The following is an 18,921-nucleotide window of genomic DNA, read 5'->3' on the forward strand; positions in this document are numbered from 1 at the left end:
CCAAAAACACAGATCAATCAGAATAGCGCAATTTGGCACACTGCAGACGGAGTGGCGCCACGTTTCAGCTGACCTATCTGTCTCTCCGGCTAAAACCCTCACTCAATGCTTTTCCTTTTTTACAATCTCTCTCTCATTAACCCTTAGATGCACGCTTTTTCATTTCTCCTTCCCTTCTGTCTCCCAAATTGACTTGAGATTGAAGAGCAGCGGTTCTTTCTCACCGTGACTATCAAACAGCATATTACCTTGCCTTAATCTTCTCCTCTATGTTGAGCACAAGGCCAATCTTCCAGCATTCCTATCTGCACAGAATTGCACCCAGTTACATACGTGTTCAACAAACAATTGGGATTCAGCCTGTTTTCTGAGGAGATTATTAACACACAGCCACAAGCGCTGGTCCTGAATAAGCAATGGAATCCTGAGCCCTCTTTTCCTTACCGTCCCGCTCTCTTTCTCACTTTATGTGAATCAAAGCCAGGATTGTCTAAAAAATGAGCTGTCAACCGAGGGTTCGCAATGAGATACATCAGCCTCATTGCCAACCCTAGAAATAATGAACCGCTCCTTTTTTCCCCTCTGATATGTTCAATAAGCTACCCATAACAAGTGCAGAAAGATAAGAAGCCCCCTCTTGAGCTGATTAAACCCCATTCCGAGTATTCAGAAGAAGGGTTTTGGAGACTGGGGGTTCAAGGCAGAGCAGTGCTATTCAGAGTTATGTGATTGTATGAGATGTTTTTATGTTTTTGAGAGAAAGGCACACCTTCAAAGAGAACGACCTCAAGGCCTACCTGCCACTGTATGGCGTGAAAGCTCTGAATAAAAACACGATTAATTTCCTCATTTTTACACACTGTTGTGAAGGTAACCGCTGCAGAGCTAAGCTCCAACACCTTGCATTAATACTCTGACACCTTATAGAGAGAAAAATGCTTGAATGCAGGAAAATAAACAGCACGTTCAAGGGGACGTTCACACAGGCACTCTGTCTGTGCTATTTTTTTAATCGCTAGTCTATTTTACACATACGGACCTGGCCAATATACACGTTCTGTTCAAATCCATTGTGCTCTGCCTAGCTTGAATACACAAGAATACATCACATACAGCCAGTGTTCTTTTTTTATTATCAAATTCAAAAATTGTATATGTTTATTTACATTTAAATGTAAGAGTGGATTATTTGAAACAATAATATTCCTTCTAGATTTTTTCTTATTCAAACTCTTTGCCAGTGAATTGTTAATACAGTGTTCTTTTTTGTAATGTTTTTGTCAACGGTATGTTTTCATTGAAATTGTTTAATTATCGTGATTCACATTTTTCATCTCATCCCTTCAAAACCCTTTCTTCACAAACATTCTTAATTCCACCAATAGCCACAGTTCCAGTAATATAGATTTTTTAAATATATGTACGTGTCTCATGACAGGAATTCAGTGAGCCTTTAATGTCTGATTCAGTCAAATGTTAATATTAGTTTTTTAGGGGAAGTCAGCTGTCATGATGCACCCTTGAGACTGCAGTTCAGTTCAGAGTCGAGAGAAAACCTCACCAAACTGTCAAAGACATCATTTCACCTGCTCTGCACCCTGCTTACCTGACTCTGAATCCTCTCTGTCTTTCTCTGTTCCTGTCTTCATTTTGACATCTGTCAGCATTTGCATTAGGCGATCAGAGGCCTCCACGCAAAAGCAAAAAAATAAATAAATAAAGAATGTTAACCTAAAAGTTTAGGGTGAGACTGCAGACCAAAAACTGTTATTTATACTTGTCAATTCCTTTAATATGAGGAAAACTGGCTGAGAAGTTGAGCAGTACAGGCACGTATACAGATCTTGCCAATAGCGGATTCCAGAAAACGAGAGGGTGACTGAGGGGGAGGGGTTTGGAATAGGTGGGGGGGAGGGGTCCATGGGGGTGATGGAGACAAAAAGGGAAACTCTTTTATCAATTTCATCAAAATCAATTAGAAGCCGGAGTCTGCTGATGGGGCACTGGGTGGTGGAGGGAGTGTGAAATCCCAGGGCATGGGAGGAGATACAAGCCCACGGGGACAGAGGAATTGATGAATAAAAGACTCCCGGGGTCGGGGACACTCTGAGTGGAACATGCTGGAACTCAGCAGCTGCAAATTGAGCTGCCAAAGCTCCTCAATCTCCTCGGGGGGTGGGAAAAAAGAGAGAGGAGAAGAAGAGCTTAATGGTGACTGTCATTTTGTCTGGTGGGACTGGGATCTCTACAAATAGCCTTCAACCAGACCTTTGGCCTAAAACAAACAAAATCAGCAGTCGGTCCTTGAGATTCAGAGATTCGTTTGGGCCTGTAAATGGACTTGAAGGGATGCGGAAAGTAAACGCACAAGTATTTTTCCTGTTTGTATGCTATTTATATCAGGTACCATCATTCTTAAGAGTCTTTTGCTAGTAACTGATGTATAATTCAACGCAGGGAGGCTTTAAACACAAAGGGAAGGGTTCAGTCAGTGACGTCCACACCGTAACACATTCATCACCGTTTCACTGAGCACTGTAGGTAATTCTGTGCTAATGCAATCATTAGTCTTGGCTCTTGACCACCACGGGCCTGCTACAGTAGCATTAGCACCATCTCCCACGATTTCCTGTCAAGGACACGCCATCTCCCGATAAGTGCAATGTTTCGTGCCATAGAAGCCACCATAAATTGTTGTACTCTTGAAAGAAAAGGAGCTCAAACTGCAGGAAAGAGACATAGATCCTGGTAATAGAATAAAAGGCTATGAAGGAAGCACCCCTGAGGAAGTGTTTGTGTATGGTGTATTAAGAGACTACAGTCCTAAGAGGGCTTTTTTCCCCCGTTCTCACACTCCATCTCACAATGGAAAGAGAAATCGGGGAGGAGCCATTTTAAATCGGAGATAACACTGTGTCCCTGGTGCAAACGTTACCTTTTCAAAGAGCTGCGTGAATCATAAACATTTACACTGCTCTGGAGCCTGGGGAACGAGACGGGAGGGAGCTTGCCATCCCTCAACTTCCTGCCTCTGTTTGTTTTAAGGAAGAATGAGGGTAAAAAAAAACATGAAAACAAAAGCAAGACGGGGCAACAAAGAAGAGTCTTTATATCCAGAGTCTCTGTTTATGTCCTTTGGCAATTGCAGTTTAAACTTGTTTCACTGTACAAGAACAGTAAAACGGTAGATCAGAGGTATTCCCACTACAACCGATATATGCCTCAGTGTCCCGGTGAATGAATGTGTCTATTTCCTAGCTGGGAATTCTGCCTCATTTTGGTTTTCAGTGATTCCGTGATTGTCTAAATTTATAACGCTAACACCAGACTCTAGTGTAGCACTTTTTACCCAAAAAATATGGTAAAGGTGTTGTCAAACACCAGAGGTTCTATCAGAATGTTCAGCAAACGGTCTACCTGAGGTTTCTCAGTCCTGGGATTGAAATTCTCATCCTGGGTATTGTGTTTTGGGCCAATTCAGTCAGTGAGTCAGCAAGCATCTTATTAAAGTGCAACAGCGCCCACTTACTTTTTTAGCCACTTTTTATAAGCCATGAACCAAACCGAGCAGCTACACGATGAATCACAACACTGTAAACTTAATGTTGGATAATGTTGGAGATAATAAAATAATGTAGGCTGATGATTTCGACAAAAGCATATACCATTGATAAACAACCTCATAGTTACCGATATGTCTGTCTTTGAAGGTTTAGAAGTGATTGTTAAAAATCAGTTACCTTGCAGAGAAAATGGCTGGGATTTTTTTCGGGGACAGTCGCACTATATAAGACAACAGAGATTGAAATGAAGGATGAATTTCATAATATTTCTGGATATGTAAGGACAATTGTCCTGACAATTGTTCATTTCATATTTTCAACAGGCTTTGGCACATATGTGGCTAAAGACATTTAAAGCATTAAAATGAGAGCCGTACGTTCACTGTACTGCATTTCAGTGGGGACAAAGGGCCTGTAGCTGCTGCAGAATAATGTGATAGAAGACATGCCTCAAAATGACATTAGTATCTGATACTTGTCACCGTCTAATGGCTTTGGTTAAAACTGATGACAGCGACGTTGAAGTGCTTACTCATTTTGCTTATCTACTATCCTTTAATTTCAATGTTTGCTTTCTCATGAGCAGATAAGAGCTTTGCTAATAATAAAATGGCTGACCTGGAAAGGCTTCATCTACTTGTAACATTCTCTGTGTACATTTTTCTAATTGTGTCCAATTATGTGAGTGCCGAGCTGGAGGGTTTGTCAGAGTGCATTTTATGAGTCCTATATATGCATTTCTCTTATAGAGAGACGTCTACAACAGCTTAAACTGTAGTCATGAGACTCGCTAATCATTGTTCATTATACGTTGACAGGAAGTTGGCAGTGGAAGAAATGCAGAGAGATCTGCATCATGGAAACCCAGAGGGTTGTAATTCCTCTCAGCGGTTTCCATAGCTCAGACAACACGAGGACGCTGCGGCAAGCCTAACGATGCTCAAACAAATCTGCTGATGCATCTGACGCATTTACATATAAAATGTAAATGGGAGGAAGTTTCCTCCTCTCCGGTTGCCAGGTAGCCATACGTCTTGCGATTCATCTGGAGAACAAACCGGCTAATTAGCCTGCTGGAATTAGCCACAGAGTACACGATCTGGACCAAATGAGATCTTAATTGGTCATCTGCCAATTCTACATAATTCAGGCTCCTGCTTTACAGAGGAGAAAAAAACACAATGAGGAGGAACAAGCTAAATTATTTTATAGCCGTTAACTCAGTCTTTTCTCTTCCTTAGCTTTCTTATTAGGCTCTTCTTCCCCAAGCAAGACACTGAGATCTGTAAGCAATACTATGAGTCAGACGCAGCCAGGCTTGATATTGCACATCGCAGGCAAGCCACAATGCCTCACGTTCTTTAAACTCCAATCTGAGAGACCGTCCTGCCGATTTTAATGACCTCGTCTCCCTCTGAAATGCTCTTTATTCTGCTCTCTTTCTATTCAGCAAATGTCAAGCTCTCATTGTAATTCAGAAAATTGGTTGACTAATTTCCGTCCGACAAGAATAGAGTTCTCGCTATTGACTATTAGCGGCCGCTGGAGGTGTTCTATTGTTCTAAATTACACAGATCAAAGGCTGATTGAGCATGACAACACAAAACAATCGGTGCAATAAAACCATTCGGAGCCCTCTTTTGGTCTTCTCCGCGCTTTGATTCTCTGTAGCGCTGCCACTCGTGGCTCTATAACTTTGTAGCATTGAGTGGCAGTAGCTGAGAGTGAACATGACCTCCTACTGACTCCTGCCAACATACCGGATGTCTTTAACGGCAGTCGAAAAAAAAGAAACATCAACATTAATTCCCTGCTAAATGATCCGCGTGAATTATGCATGAGGAGACTGCGTGATATGTAGATTTCCACCTTCAACCTTTGTCAGCCTAATTGCTGCCATTTAGGTCTGGATCTGAAGTGTTGCAGTCGACTGTAGACGTGGCTCACATCCGTCAATAATGTTCTCGGGCTCGTATCAAAGACACGCCAGGAAGAGAAGTGCTGCCTGTGCATTAGCAAGGCGCCCCAAGGCCGACTCTGCCTGCTTGATACTTTTTTTTTTTCTGGATGCTTTCAACTAGTCGAGACCTTTCTGTCTTACCTTGGTCAGGTAGCTGCGAGTTGTTGGGGGGTACGGTCATATTCAGTACGTCATTGACAGCTGTGTCGGCGTAGTGCCCTCTCTGAACATCATGTTCGCTGTCAGTTTGGTCGCTCTCCTCATGGCCACTGTCCTTCAGACTGTTTCCTTCCATGTCCTTGAATGTTGACGTGCTATAGCCAGGTGAAGTAGAAAAACGAGAGAAAGAAGGGAGGTGTTATTTAACTGTCAACTTTGGTTTCATCATTCTTTTAGTCTCTTCACCCAGTGCTACCTTTATTTAGCTCTTAGCTGCACAGATGGTAAAGCTGAGAAGAGGCGGCTTTTCTCACATTCTGATATGGTGGGGTAAAGGGTCAGGAGTGACTGGTCTATGGCTGTGCAGAGCTCTTATGTGTTGCTATGGTCAAAGTTCCTACATTTTATATAGACTATGTCAGCAAGCCGTCTTGTATATCTGTTAGTTGTAGAAGCATTAAAGCGATAGTTCACCGAAAAATGAAAACGCTGTCAAAATTTAAGAAATTCAAGGCTCTTTAAAAGATTTTAAAAGTGGCCCATTTGGCTTTGTGGCTTTGTGTGAGGAACAGACCAAAATTTAAGTCATGTGATGATAATGTAAGTAATTAATAACGGTGCTGACATATTTTATTTGAGAGCAACAGTGGAGGTGAATTTTGTTTTCTGATTTTTTTTCCTGACTCTGTGACATCTAATGGCTTCAGGAATACTTACAGTAAATGACTCACCTGACACCTGTATTACTTTCATAATATATTCAAAAATTCTATAAAATTCACCTTCTGTTATGACATGAGGGTGAGTACATGATGGCAAAAATTTCATATGTGGGTGAACAAAAAAGCATCTCTTTAAAAAATATTTCCATGTATTTCATTTCCAAAAAAAAATAAAAATACACACACAGACATCTCGTTTTACACCACTGCATACAAGATGAGCTATAAACATTTATAGTTCTTACATTTTGACAAAAAGCTACAAATATTTGATTTCATGGGGTTTTCGGTGTAAAAAATCAGGTCGCTTATTAAGAAGAACTTATTTTGCTCACATACATTTCTGGAAGTTTTTAAGCAGAAGTGTAACAATTTGATCAAACTGTGCTTTTCCCTCTTTACCCTCATTCACTGACATAAAAGAGCGAGAGGAGGGAAAAAGCTGCCAATTGACAGCTGCAGTGCACAAGCCTGATTTTTCTTAATTTGATAGTTAGCCCAGTGGAACACATTCTGCCTCTGAAGCAACAGCGAGGATCAGAAACGCATGCGTACACATACACACACTGACATACATAGACAAAAGCATCTCTGTAGCCTCTTCTAAGGAGAAAGAGAGGAGGGAGAGAGAGAGAGAGAGAAGGATTCTAGCAATGTCACTGCAATGGTGGTAGTGCAGCCTCTGATTTTATCAGTCTAATTGCACCTGTCCCAGTCTGTTCGCCCACAGGCTCCAGAGGGGATTTCTTTGTAGTGCCGCAGAGCCAAACAGCCGACACTTGAATACTCTTTGTTTATGTAAACATAGGCAATGCTTTTTTCAGAAGATAAAATTGCTGTAATTGGTTTGAAAAATGCAGTACTGAGGTAAACTGGAATGTTTTTTTTTTTTGCTCCAGGTAAGAGAGACATTGCGGTCCCGGTGCACATCTGTAGCAGCCGGGACCCCAGGCGGACGATGACCTTCATTAGGGATGTCTGCATGCCAATGCTCCGTGTCAGTCAATAGCCTCCTTTTAGGTGGACTGAAGAATGCAGGCCAAGTCCTGCCAGTACAAAGGATCTATTGTCCTTGCTTTTTTCTTCCACAATGCAAAATAAGGTTACCTTTTCCTTATCTCTGTGGCCTTACAAAGCCCTCCTTGTGTGTACTGAGGAGGAATTCTTCGGAATTCCGGGATTTAAATTCTTGTAGATTTAGCTATCTGATTAACATCCACATGGATGTAGATTAACCGCCCAAGCCTCTGCTCTGGGCTACAGCTTTAATATTCTCTAACATGTAATATGTATACACGTTTTTGCAGGGATTTGATGGAATTATTCATATTGGGGAAGAAAGGAGAACTACTCAATGAGGATGTGCTTAATCACTTATGATACTGAATTATTAAAGCTTAACACTGGCCATTTATAAACATGTTGAGTATTAATATCTTGCCTACAGTATGTGGCCAAACCCTAAGATGGTTTATGAGCCAAAAACTGTATTTTTATTTTTTTTATGACAATTGCCGTCTTAAAAGTGTCATGCGTTTTTTGTTTGTTTTTGCAAGTTGTACTATATCTGTATGTCTATCCATTGACACTAATATACAAAAACATCTCATTCTAAAATATCTAAGATCAGAAACCCGAAACATTAAAAACTTGTCTGTCCAAGAGAAAGCAGAATATATAGTACATAAATTGTATTGCTCATTACACATGCAAACAGGGTGTTTATTAAATGGTGAGCAGCATAAAACAGAAAATGTAAAAGTTAAAAAATGGTAAGATCTGACCGCTTTAAGAATGCATCAAAATGAGCGAGATAAACTAATCTGATTGCTTTATAAAGACATACCTTTTAATTAGGTGTGCTCTGCTGTTTACATAACTGGAGTCAATGGAATAATTCTCCGTCTGGGGGAAAGAGACAGAATTAAAGAGAGAGAGAAAGAAAAAGAAAGAGAGAGAACAAAAATGAATTTAATTACGCAGCAACCAAAATAATGTCACCAGTAATTGCCTTTCAATAGAAATGTTATTTTACACAAAGACTCTAGTTAGCTGCCTGGGCTTTCAAAGGCAAACTCTCCCATTCTCTTTCTAAGCACATGTGGCCTGTTCTGCTGCAGTGAGTCTGCTCCTGTCGTCACTCCTCCAGCCTCCCCCCACCCACAAAACCATCCTTAGTCAGACCACGCTCTTCAAAATGTCATTAAGCCAGATAGGGGAATAGAGGAGGGGTTGGGGGTTAGAGAAGAAAGTTTCCTCTCTTCCAGTGCTGCTTTTCCTCACACCACTTTTGAGGATCCTAATATAAACATATCAAAGAAATAAATAAACGGAGGAAGGAAATTAAGAGCATGCCAGGGGATTTTTCAACTTCACAAATGCAGATGAAAAGGCCTCAATGATCTGCATACGATGACTCTTTGACCCACATTGAAAAAGAGACTTCAGAGTCTTCTGGAAAGCAGTGCTTTTTGAATAAATGACTAGAAGTACACAGTAGAACTGGGTGATATATATCAAGTATTCACAGTATATTTGTGGTTGTATTACTAGTGTTATGAAATTAAGCAAAATAATGAATTATGCAGTGACTTTAATGCACTTTATATTTGGCCATTAATTTTTGCAAACAGCATGACTAATTTCACAGTCCTCTTTTGTAAAATGTATTTTGAGCGTTAAGACAGATGACATGTAAAATAAGACGTTCTATTCATTTCCATCAATCAGTTCAAATTTTCAATTGAATTAGAACTCTATAACTATAATGATTGTTTTGCATGGACAAAAGTTCTCCAAATGGCATTTTTCATATTTAGTGTTATTTGGTGAACAAATAAATGTAAACAATTATTGCTGTTAATGACTATTGCTCTATTGGTGCATATAATGATGATTAAATATTATTCCTTACGTTCATTAAGTTTTGTAATTGTAATTTGTAACCTAACTGGCTAGTTCATTCAGGTATTTTCCATGGCGAGAAACATGCCTCCTCTCTCAGCTTCAACTTCAGCTGATTCTAAACTGAGATAGAAAAAGAAGTCAATGGCTTCCTTCCAGGGGTATGTCTAGCCATCAGCCCCCCTGACAACAGCAGTCACCCAGACGATAAGAAGGTTAATGCAGACAGTGCAACACGACCAATGATTATGCCGTCAGCTAGGGACATTCAGACTAGCTGCTGGGAGACAAATACAAGCTATCATAATCACAGATGGAATAACTCTGCATAAAGATCTATGATCTCAAACACATGCTTTTCCCCCATCTGTGTATATCAACAGTGGCTAGGAGATCCCTACAGCGTAAGATCTGCACGTCAACAACTGTAAACACTTAAAAGTGACATGTTAGTGGAATTAATTTCAAAAATGCTTCATGGAATCCTACTTTTACAGTTTTCACAAATTCTTTCTTGGTTTACAGGGTAGTAATGCTCACCACTGTCCACCTTAGTTCTTCTTCCATCACCAGTCAATGAGCTGCTGCGTACCGTCTCACCTCCACACTCTCTAATTACCACCATGCATGATAATATTTTAATTACAAGTGACGGCTGACCAGGCGTCTAATTGAGATTTTTGGGCTGGTGAAATCTGGACCCACTGAAGGTTAACGCTCTCTTTTGTGTGTATGTGTGCGTGTAGGGTGTGTGTATGTTCTTGCCTGCGTGGGTGTTTGCTATGGCTCTAATTAAACCTTAAGTCATTGTAATCAAGGAGATAATTTGTAAAAAGCCATTTTAATTAACATTATATTAGCAGACCTCAATTTGGAACATACTCTTGTTTGTTCTCGTTGCAGTTCACAAGGTAGTTATTTGCCTCTTTGTTCCTGTCCGGCTTGACTCCATTAATATCAAAGTAATGGGCATGAGCAATTATTTCAGTACTCTAACAGGGCAGGTGTATATATATATATGCAGAGAATTTTGTTTTTTATGTCACCTGTGCTCTACTTTAGTCCCTGAGAGAACTCATTACAGAGCCTTTCCATCTCCACGGTCGTCCACAAAAAGACTAATGAACAGCAATGGACTGAGTAACAAGGGGAAAGCTTCATTAAAAAAGACAGTATACAAATTTCCAAATGATCTGCCTTTGTGTGGCCGGCCCATAATTGGTTCTGAGCGGCGCGATTCGGAGCTCTGCTGGGAGAGCGAGATTCCAGGCTGTCCTTCTTGTGCGTCTGCACATACGACGCTTTGCTCTCGCTCTCCTCGGTCGCGACACTTAAAACAAATGAGAGCCCTGTTGAAATGCAGTTATGCTGCGCAGATCACTGACCCTTTTACGAGAAGAGTCGCTATTGATGATGCAGGCTCAGTCATCTCAGCAGATTTCCTTCTGTTGACATTTTGATCTCTCTGCTTATATCAGAGTGGGCTAATTGGAGTAATAGCTTCAGTTATGCAAATGCGGCTGCTGTTCCATAGAGACATCTCACTGCTGGAGATTACGAAACACGCTTCAGTACTGTATTCCAGCAGATATCAACATGTTCTTTGAAGAACGTGATAGATAAGTGCCATTATTCCACAACAAAAGCATCTATTGATGTGCGGTGATGATTCGCTAATGGATCGTCATAATTAGTAAGCTTCACCCAAAAAGGGATATCAATTGTATTGCGCAACGCTGTTTTGTGTTTTTCATTAATTCAGGTTGATGGCCAGAGGGCATTTAAGAGGCGCCCTTGGCCCTTAGAGGTCTTTATGCCAGAGAGCTTCCATGCATTAGCGGCAATCTTCCTGTAAAGTAATGTACTGTATGCCTACACCGCTGACCGCCATGAAATCATAAGGGCTATCAATATTTCTTTCACAGAGGTCGGGTTTCAGGCTCGGAGATGAGGGCTGCTTAAACTACAGACGAGCTGCCACAAATGGCTACTTAATCAGGTTCTACAATGTGTTGTTATGATCCGAGCGGCCCCAGTTTGGCGGCCGGTGTCACCCTATCCCCTTAATTATTGTTGTGTTTCTTTCCACATAGTTGAGGGTCCGGTGGGCCAAATCACACCGTAAGAGCTCTGTGAACGAAGGCGGAAGGGCCAGAGAGGAAAGTAATGGAAAGGGGGTGGTAAACGAGACCCTAACCTCATTTTTTCTCTCTCTCTCTCTTTCTCTCTAACCCGCAGCCTCTAACCCCAACAACCCTCCCTATCTAACTCCTCCAACTTCAGCCAGCGGAGAGGAAAAGCAATCTCCTCGCTTAGTTGCCGCTGTGAGATTTGATTTGCCTTCTTCTCAGCGTGACAATTGGTTCCGTAGTCCGGATGTGAGAGCATTCATTGTACGGGGGCCAGATGCACCGAGTGAGTGGAGCAGGAGTTCTTCAGGTGGCAAAGGAATGGAAAAAAACATACTTGTCACACCTCTGCTGCAATTTATGTATTATCTCTTCTGAGATTATACATCAGCCCGTACTGAATTTACACATTCAAATTATGCAGTAATTCAAACTGCACGCTATAACAGCAATTAATAATTATCAGACTGTACCCTTGTTTTCACAACCGTAGATAAAATGCCTGTTAAATCTGATTTCAGCACACAAAACTAGTTAAATTAAGGCTTGAAGCATCTTCTTTTTTCATTTTAGGGAGTGGTTGGGGACGAAAAACGTGTTTTGAAGATCAAGCAAGTCTCCTTTTTCTTCTAACACCACTAAAGTACAAATGCTCCTAATATGTCACAGTCAGAGGCGGAAAAGCATATTCTCACTGCGCTTCCACTGAATACAAATGCTGTGGCTAAATACAAATTCTTTTTAAAAAGCAATATGTATTACATGAACTAAAAGAAAAGCAATATGAAGGACCTCAATTAAAATAAAAACCGTTCCATTTACTCATTTTAATAGCAGTTCGGTGCTCGGTGTTATTTGGAAGCTGAATCTTCAGTCATCTTAAGGCTTATTTACACAGTCCCCAGAGTGCTGGGAGGAAATCGGTACTCATAATGAGTCCTGTTGTTTATTTACCTCCATCCACAAGGAGCTTACTGAGGAGAGGTTATCATGAGGCAAAGACAGGTAGCGCATAGCTATTTTCTCGTGAAAAAAAAAAAGAAAAAAAAAAATGGAGACAGGCTTTGTTGAGCGGGGCTTAGTGATAGGAGCAGAAATGAGCCTGTAGCAAGGGTGGCATTTTCCACGGAGGCTTAGGAGATGTCTATATGTCTACAAATGTAGTGCTGCAGTGAGGCTGCAGAGAAATTACGTGTGTGCTGTTTGACTGCGTGAATGGAGCAGGGGAGTCTCACACTGAAAGCCAATCTCAACATGGAGTCGCTCTTCGCAGACATCACGCACTTTCCCTTTCTTCTTTCTGCGACATGCAGGCCTTCCTTTACTTTTATTTTCATTGTTTCCTGCCTCCTACTTTCTCAAAGCCTTCTCTTTTCACCACACCATCTCTTTGGTGGATCTACGGCATATCTAAGCCGCATGGCACCCATGACGACAGGAACGGACCACCGCGGCTTCATCTCCGCACCTGGTAGGAGTGGATTTATCCTTCCTTCCCCAGCTCAGAGAAACACGGCGCTCCTCAGCCCGGTGTTAGGTTGCCAACCCCTGACTATAGAATTTCCCATAGATCCTCTGCCATCTGCTAGATTATAGATTTCCCCCCCCCCTTCTCTTTCAGACCGTGTGAGCCCTCGGGGAGGCTCGACGGTATAAAGGGAGGTGAAGGAGCGCCATAGGCTCGCCTTGGCATCGGGATGAGATTACGTGTTCTATTTCTGCCTCTTCGGCAGGAGCTGTGATGAATATGAGGACTTGTTGACGTTTAATAGCGGCTGGCTACCTACAAACACAAATTATAACGAATCAATCGCTACAGGAGCCCATGTGACAAATAAGCTGCCATATCCTCGAGATCATTCCACTTCATCACCTGTCAATTCACACTCAACTCAATTTGGCCCGTTTGAAATCCATCTTATTATGAAACAGAACCATTTCCAAGGGTAAATGCTTTTTGAGCTTTAAAAACTGGCTGTATTTTTTTTTTTTGTTCAAAAACCAATTGCAGAAAAAAATAGGTAAAGGAATCATTTTTAAGACGACATCCTGCGGTTACATCTGTATACCCGGCTTCGCATTATTCCACTAACTAAAGCAGTGTTCCGTGGGGACGAAACTGTGTGTTACAAATGAGTAAACACAATCCGCTTCCCTACCTCATTCATTCAGAGTTGCTTTTCCTGCGAACTGCAGCAGATATATTTCCTTTAAGAAAACAATCACAACGCTCTCATAAACAACGAAAGCAGGAATGGGTATTTCCCAGATCAACAGCTGCACCGTTAACCGAGAAAGAAAATGCCCTTCTGTTTGATCCTGTAAAAGACTCAATCTACATATACTAAGGACTATAAGCTTCATTCACTTTGTGTGTGATTAATTATGCATACATTAATAGCAACTATGTTAATAATTCATACGGTCATCATATGTCAGAACTCTCTGCCTTTTAGCATGATGATAAGATTTAAATAACCTGTCCTTTCATGCATATCTGCATTCCTGCAAGGAGGGCCGTACTCTTGTGTTGTTTGCTAATGTAAGGCCGCATTCCTGCTGTGACACTCGTTTCTGATCTACTGTATTATGTGTACTTTGATATTTCTCTTTTACAAGAAGACTTGGTTTGTTTGTTGTTGGCCTGTGGTGTTTGGGAATTGATCAGATACTCTGTCCACTAAAAATAGCTCTTTCGACGTTATGATATCCTTCTCAACCTGCAGTGTGTGCCTGTGTGTGCGTTTCATAGATTCACAATCTGCTTGGATGTTTTACAGGAAGCAGACTGGTCATAATAGAAGGTGTATGTGTGTGTGTGATTGTGGTAGTGCGTGGGTGGGGGGCCTTGACTATCGCATTTCATTTTCAAAGGACAATTTAGCCATAGAAACTAATGAAACTCAAATGGCCGCAACTAGCAGAAGTCAGTCCTGTGGGATGCTATTCTAATTCAAATGCCTGGGCTAAAAGACATTCAGTCCTTTCATTCAAATTACTCCTCATATCCACCTGGCCTCACCTGGGATGGAACAGGAGAGCCGTCTTGAAGCAAGATAACAGCAGTATATACAAACCTGTGCTGGTTCGCTAGCTTTCAGATAAATGGATGTGACACCCACAGGTTATTCAGGTAGAGTCTTTGTTTCTTACTGCAAAACAGCTGTTTTTTTTAAGTCTTCGATGAATAGAAAGTCTTTACTGTCACATTTTATGTGATGTATCCTTGCTGAATGCGCAAGAATAAACATTGATTTCTGACCCCAAATTATTTGTGTAAATAATTAATCAATTTAAATATATCATAAATTCATAATAATTCATAATTTTTAAATAATTAATCTAACTTTTGCTTTTAATTAAAATCCTTAAAAAGCATTGTTTGTAACATCTAGCATTTTTAATAATGCTAAATTTGCTTATTCTTAAAATTAGAGGTTTGCTCATCATAGATAGATAGATAGATAGATGCCAAATGACTCTAGCTGCACTTTTGAACATGAAGAGAGTGAGTGCTTCGCCTGTTATATTCACAGCTCAGGATGAGCACCATTGAGCCATTTTACATCATAGTCATGCATCTTTCTGTTTCTCTCTCCCACACAGACACACTCACTAATACACACAGAGACTCATTCGGCGGGCGCGAGTGGAGATGAGTGATGTGAACACCTTTACATCAGTGTAATATCCAGCACTGGGCTCCAGCAGGGAGTGCCGACTCATCATTCTGGACGCTGCTTTTGTTATGAGTGTAAATCATATACCCGCCTGACACTTTGATCCAAAATAATGACATAGTATCTCGGGGTATGTTCTCCCAAATATCTGTCAGCGTACTGAGATGTCTAACAGACCGTCCCCCCCTCCCCCCCCTATACTTTCAGCCCATTCGCCTCCCCCGCTGAAAGCACAGCACCTCTCTTCACAATGACAAGGCACAAAGGCATCTTTCCAGGCTTTTTTTTTTCTCTCCTGTGGATGGAAATTTGCAGCAACTCATTACAGACTCTTAGTCTTCCCGGATATACTCCCTGTCTGTCTCTGCCTCAAGTGCACTTTCTCTTTCTCACTCTGTCTTTTCATCTCTCTCTTTCCCCTCTCTAAGATGGATTGAGCCAGCCTCCTTACTGACATCTCCTTATTGACATCCCTAACAGATGAGAAGGTGTGCGTGGAGATGCAATGTGATGCAATGTGCAAACAGGAAGCGGCACGGTAGGGTTCAGGCGGAACTTCATCATCTTTTACTAATCCTTCCAACCTTCCCCACTTATTCAAACAAACAATGTTTACCGCATTCTTGGCTTCGGATCCCAGGCTCCAGAGGTACGGTGTAGCAGTTAGCACACGGTCTAGACGCTTTGAAAGACTCAGGCTTCTCTATCTTTCCAGTATCGAACAATCTAACTGTGTTTGATAAGGATTTTTAAAGGACAATAAAGTTTGTGCAGTTTTGTTTTTTCTTAAATGCTTTTAAGAGCCTCATCCATCTTCTTTTTTGTTCCACAGATAAAAACAATGCATATTTTGAACGAAATAAGGGTGAGTAAATGTTTTAACCTTTTAAATGTATTTTTTAATAATTAGAATATTTCATATTTTTGTAAGCCTACTGTCAAGTTCATTCACTGTTTTATGAAGAATGCAACTTTCATTATTCAACAAAATTTTAAACCTGAAAGAACTTGAAAATATGACTTTATATAAAGTTACTTCCTTTTTAGTTCCAAAAGGCTGCTCTGATAATACTTGGCTTATTTATATTTATCTAAATGTAAATGTATTTGTATTATTATTACTAACATTATTAAGGACTACATTTATCACAATGTTTTTCTGGTAAAATAAAATACGCAGAAGATGCAAAAACCAATCCCCGATTTTTCTCTAAACGCCTCCTGTTGCAGTTCATGCCCTTTTGCACTTTTCTACCTTACTACGCGCTGCTGGACGACAGACGTAGTAGTGGCTGGACGGTCCCGTGATGCTCTAACGAACAGATGGGCGGATAAAAACTCCACTGTAATCATAACAAGCTTGACCCAATCAGCACAATTCATGATGCAATACTGTAAGAGTAGTTAGCGCTCAGATTTAGCCACGCTGGACACATCTGCTTCTAATATTTGAAATGGCCTTTTTCAGCAGCTGTCAGCATCGGATCGAGAGCGAAGCTTTACCTCGCCACACATCAGTGGCTCATCTGTAGACCGATGAGCAGATGTTAATCAGGGTGCTGACAGTCTGCTATCACCACCGCACAACAACGTCCGTCCCCTCATGTTACACGAGGGACTGCCGACAGATATGGGGCTAATTCGAGCATGCATTTCTTCGGATTTTCAATTAGCAATTTGCTTCAGTACCTCCTCCCCACTGCATCGCGACACTTATTTAACACCCTTTCCTACACTCCTTTAACACTGTACAAACAAATAAACCCACATATGCAGCAAGAGACTTTACATGCGAGTTGACAGGCTAACAACCTTGTTTTACATTCCCACATCCTGGGCCCGACCACATGTGTACACACACACTCCTAAGTGGGCCAGTAGGGGTGCTGCTCTGCTCCGGCTCTCAGAGAGAGCAGAGCAGCTTGTGGGCTTGCTGTGGCGAGGAGGGCCAGATGCTGCGGGCTTGACCCCACGCCGCCACAGCAGCTGAAACACACCAGGATTATCTGTGCAGACTTTCTTTAATTTAATTTGTATTAGAACGTCTTTAGGCCCAAATAGGTTTGGGGGGAGGATGGCAAAGGGGTCGTGGACACAAAAACAACAGCATACGGGCCAGTGCATCGCCCCCTATGAGCTTCAAACATCTGCATTCCTGCTGATAAAGAGATAAAGATCACTTTTGTATGTGGGCATTGCTCCGGTGTAGTTAAACTATCGTCACCATCACTTCCTCGAAATAAAAAGCTGAAATCATTTGGCTTGCACCGTAAACAATGTGTGGTAATTGTCTCTTATCAAAGCCGTCTAGGTGTACGTGGGTGTGCGTCTATGTATTTTTCGAAAAAGCCAACATATCTTGACTGTGTGTCTGTTCAGATTCAGATTTTACGAGTTTGTGTTTGTGGTGAATCATTTTATTCATCTCTTGTTATTCGGCTCCTCCTGATTAGCAGCCGATTCCATTTCTTGCAGGCTGATAAAAAATGCGATATCCTATAGAGTTGGACTCTTTTTATTTATTCAGAGGGCTCCAACTGTGGCCTTTCCATTTAATCTACAAGATGTTTTTCAAAAGCAAAGTGGTGAAATCCCTCTGCAGTTGGACAATTTAAGCTTCAAAACCCAACACTTAACTGGGATTCAAGCTAAGCTCGGGTGAAAATGGTTCCCCCTCCGTATGTGCAGCGTGGCTGTATCTCTAATTTAGCGTTTTAATGCCACTCTCCAGAGAAGGATGACAAGTCATAGCCATTCTGCATGAGGAGCTGCAGGGTTCTCTTTGTGTTTTTGTTCAGGTGGCAGGCATGTTGATGAAGCTATCATGCACTAAAAAAGCATAGGAAAGCTACATACATGCGCATATGCAGCGGTTGCGTCGAAAAAAGAAAAAGAAAAAAAAGAAATAACAGCACAGCATAGACAGATCAAGAGTGCGAACATCTATAAAAAGATAGTACTGCTGGAGAGTGTCAAAGTGGAGAAGAGTTAATCTTCCTCTGTTTTGATGGCAAGTGGAATAATTGGGCTCTCTTACACTCATTACACGAGAATAATGCCAACCTAAGAGTTCTCCAACAGCTCCAATTTTGTTCAGTTCGAGCTCTGAAAAATAGCACTTCCCCTGATTAGCAGAAACAGAGGAGATCTGACACCTGGGGTCCCAGGCTGTAGGTTAATAAGCAATTTAAGACATTTTTTGAAAATGAGTCTTTAAAATGGGGTTGTAACATCTGAATGGGGAATTTGATGGAGATTTTAGTAGCTTACGCTCAGGTAATTATCGACACAAAATATGCCGTCTCTTTCTTTGACTGTATTTGTCTTCAAATTCCTTTTCTTATTTGAAACACTCCACATATCCTTTCCAGTTTTGTCCATATATGCCAACATACTGCAATAACATGCTAAGTGAAGCTGATTTTTTACGCTTTAATGAGTAGAATCCTTGATATTCTCTCTATTGTTCTCATTATAATTATCGCAATTAACTGTCTACCTTTATAGTTCCCATACTGAGAGTGTGGCTTGACAAATCTGCCAAGACTGGCAAACAGCCCCTCAGATAAATGCGACTTAATTACTGTCCTGGTTAACAGGCCCGCTTTAATAGAGATCATTAGTTAGACTAGAGTCGAGGTCAGCCTAAACAATACAGTGAGACTGTCGGGTCTAAAAAGAGAGAGAGAGAACATTCATCTCTCCTTTTGTTCGTGCAAAACCAATACGTAGTGATTTCTGACCATATGGATTTCTTGAAAATTGTTAGGTTTTCTCATGAAAAACTGTACAGATTGGATAGCA

General features: G+C 41.2%; 1 protein-coding gene across 4 annotated transcripts in view; it reads right to left on the minus strand.

The window, feature by feature from the left end:
- The window catches only part of pcdh19 (protocadherin 19), a 56,090-nt gene that overhangs the window by 18,980 nt on the left and 18,189 nt on the right, over positions 1-18,921 (minus strand). For all 4 annotated transcript variants that reach the window (XM_058798407.1, XM_058798405.1, XM_058798406.1 and 1 more), the window contains exons 3-4: positions 8,251-8,309; positions 5,665-5,837 (exon numbers count right to left, since the gene is read on the minus strand). In XM_058798407.1, the coding sequence (XP_058654390.1) occupies positions 5,665-5,837; positions 8,251-8,309 (232 nt within the window). The remainder of the gene's footprint in view (positions 1-5,664; positions 5,838-8,250; positions 8,310-18,921) is intronic.

The sequence above is a fragment of the Onychostoma macrolepis genome, chromosome 14 (genome assembly GCF_012432095.1).
Source record: "Onychostoma macrolepis isolate SWU-2019 chromosome 14, ASM1243209v1, whole genome shotgun sequence".
Classification (NCBI taxonomy): domain Eukaryota; kingdom Metazoa; phylum Chordata; class Actinopteri; order Cypriniformes; family Cyprinidae; genus Onychostoma; species Onychostoma macrolepis.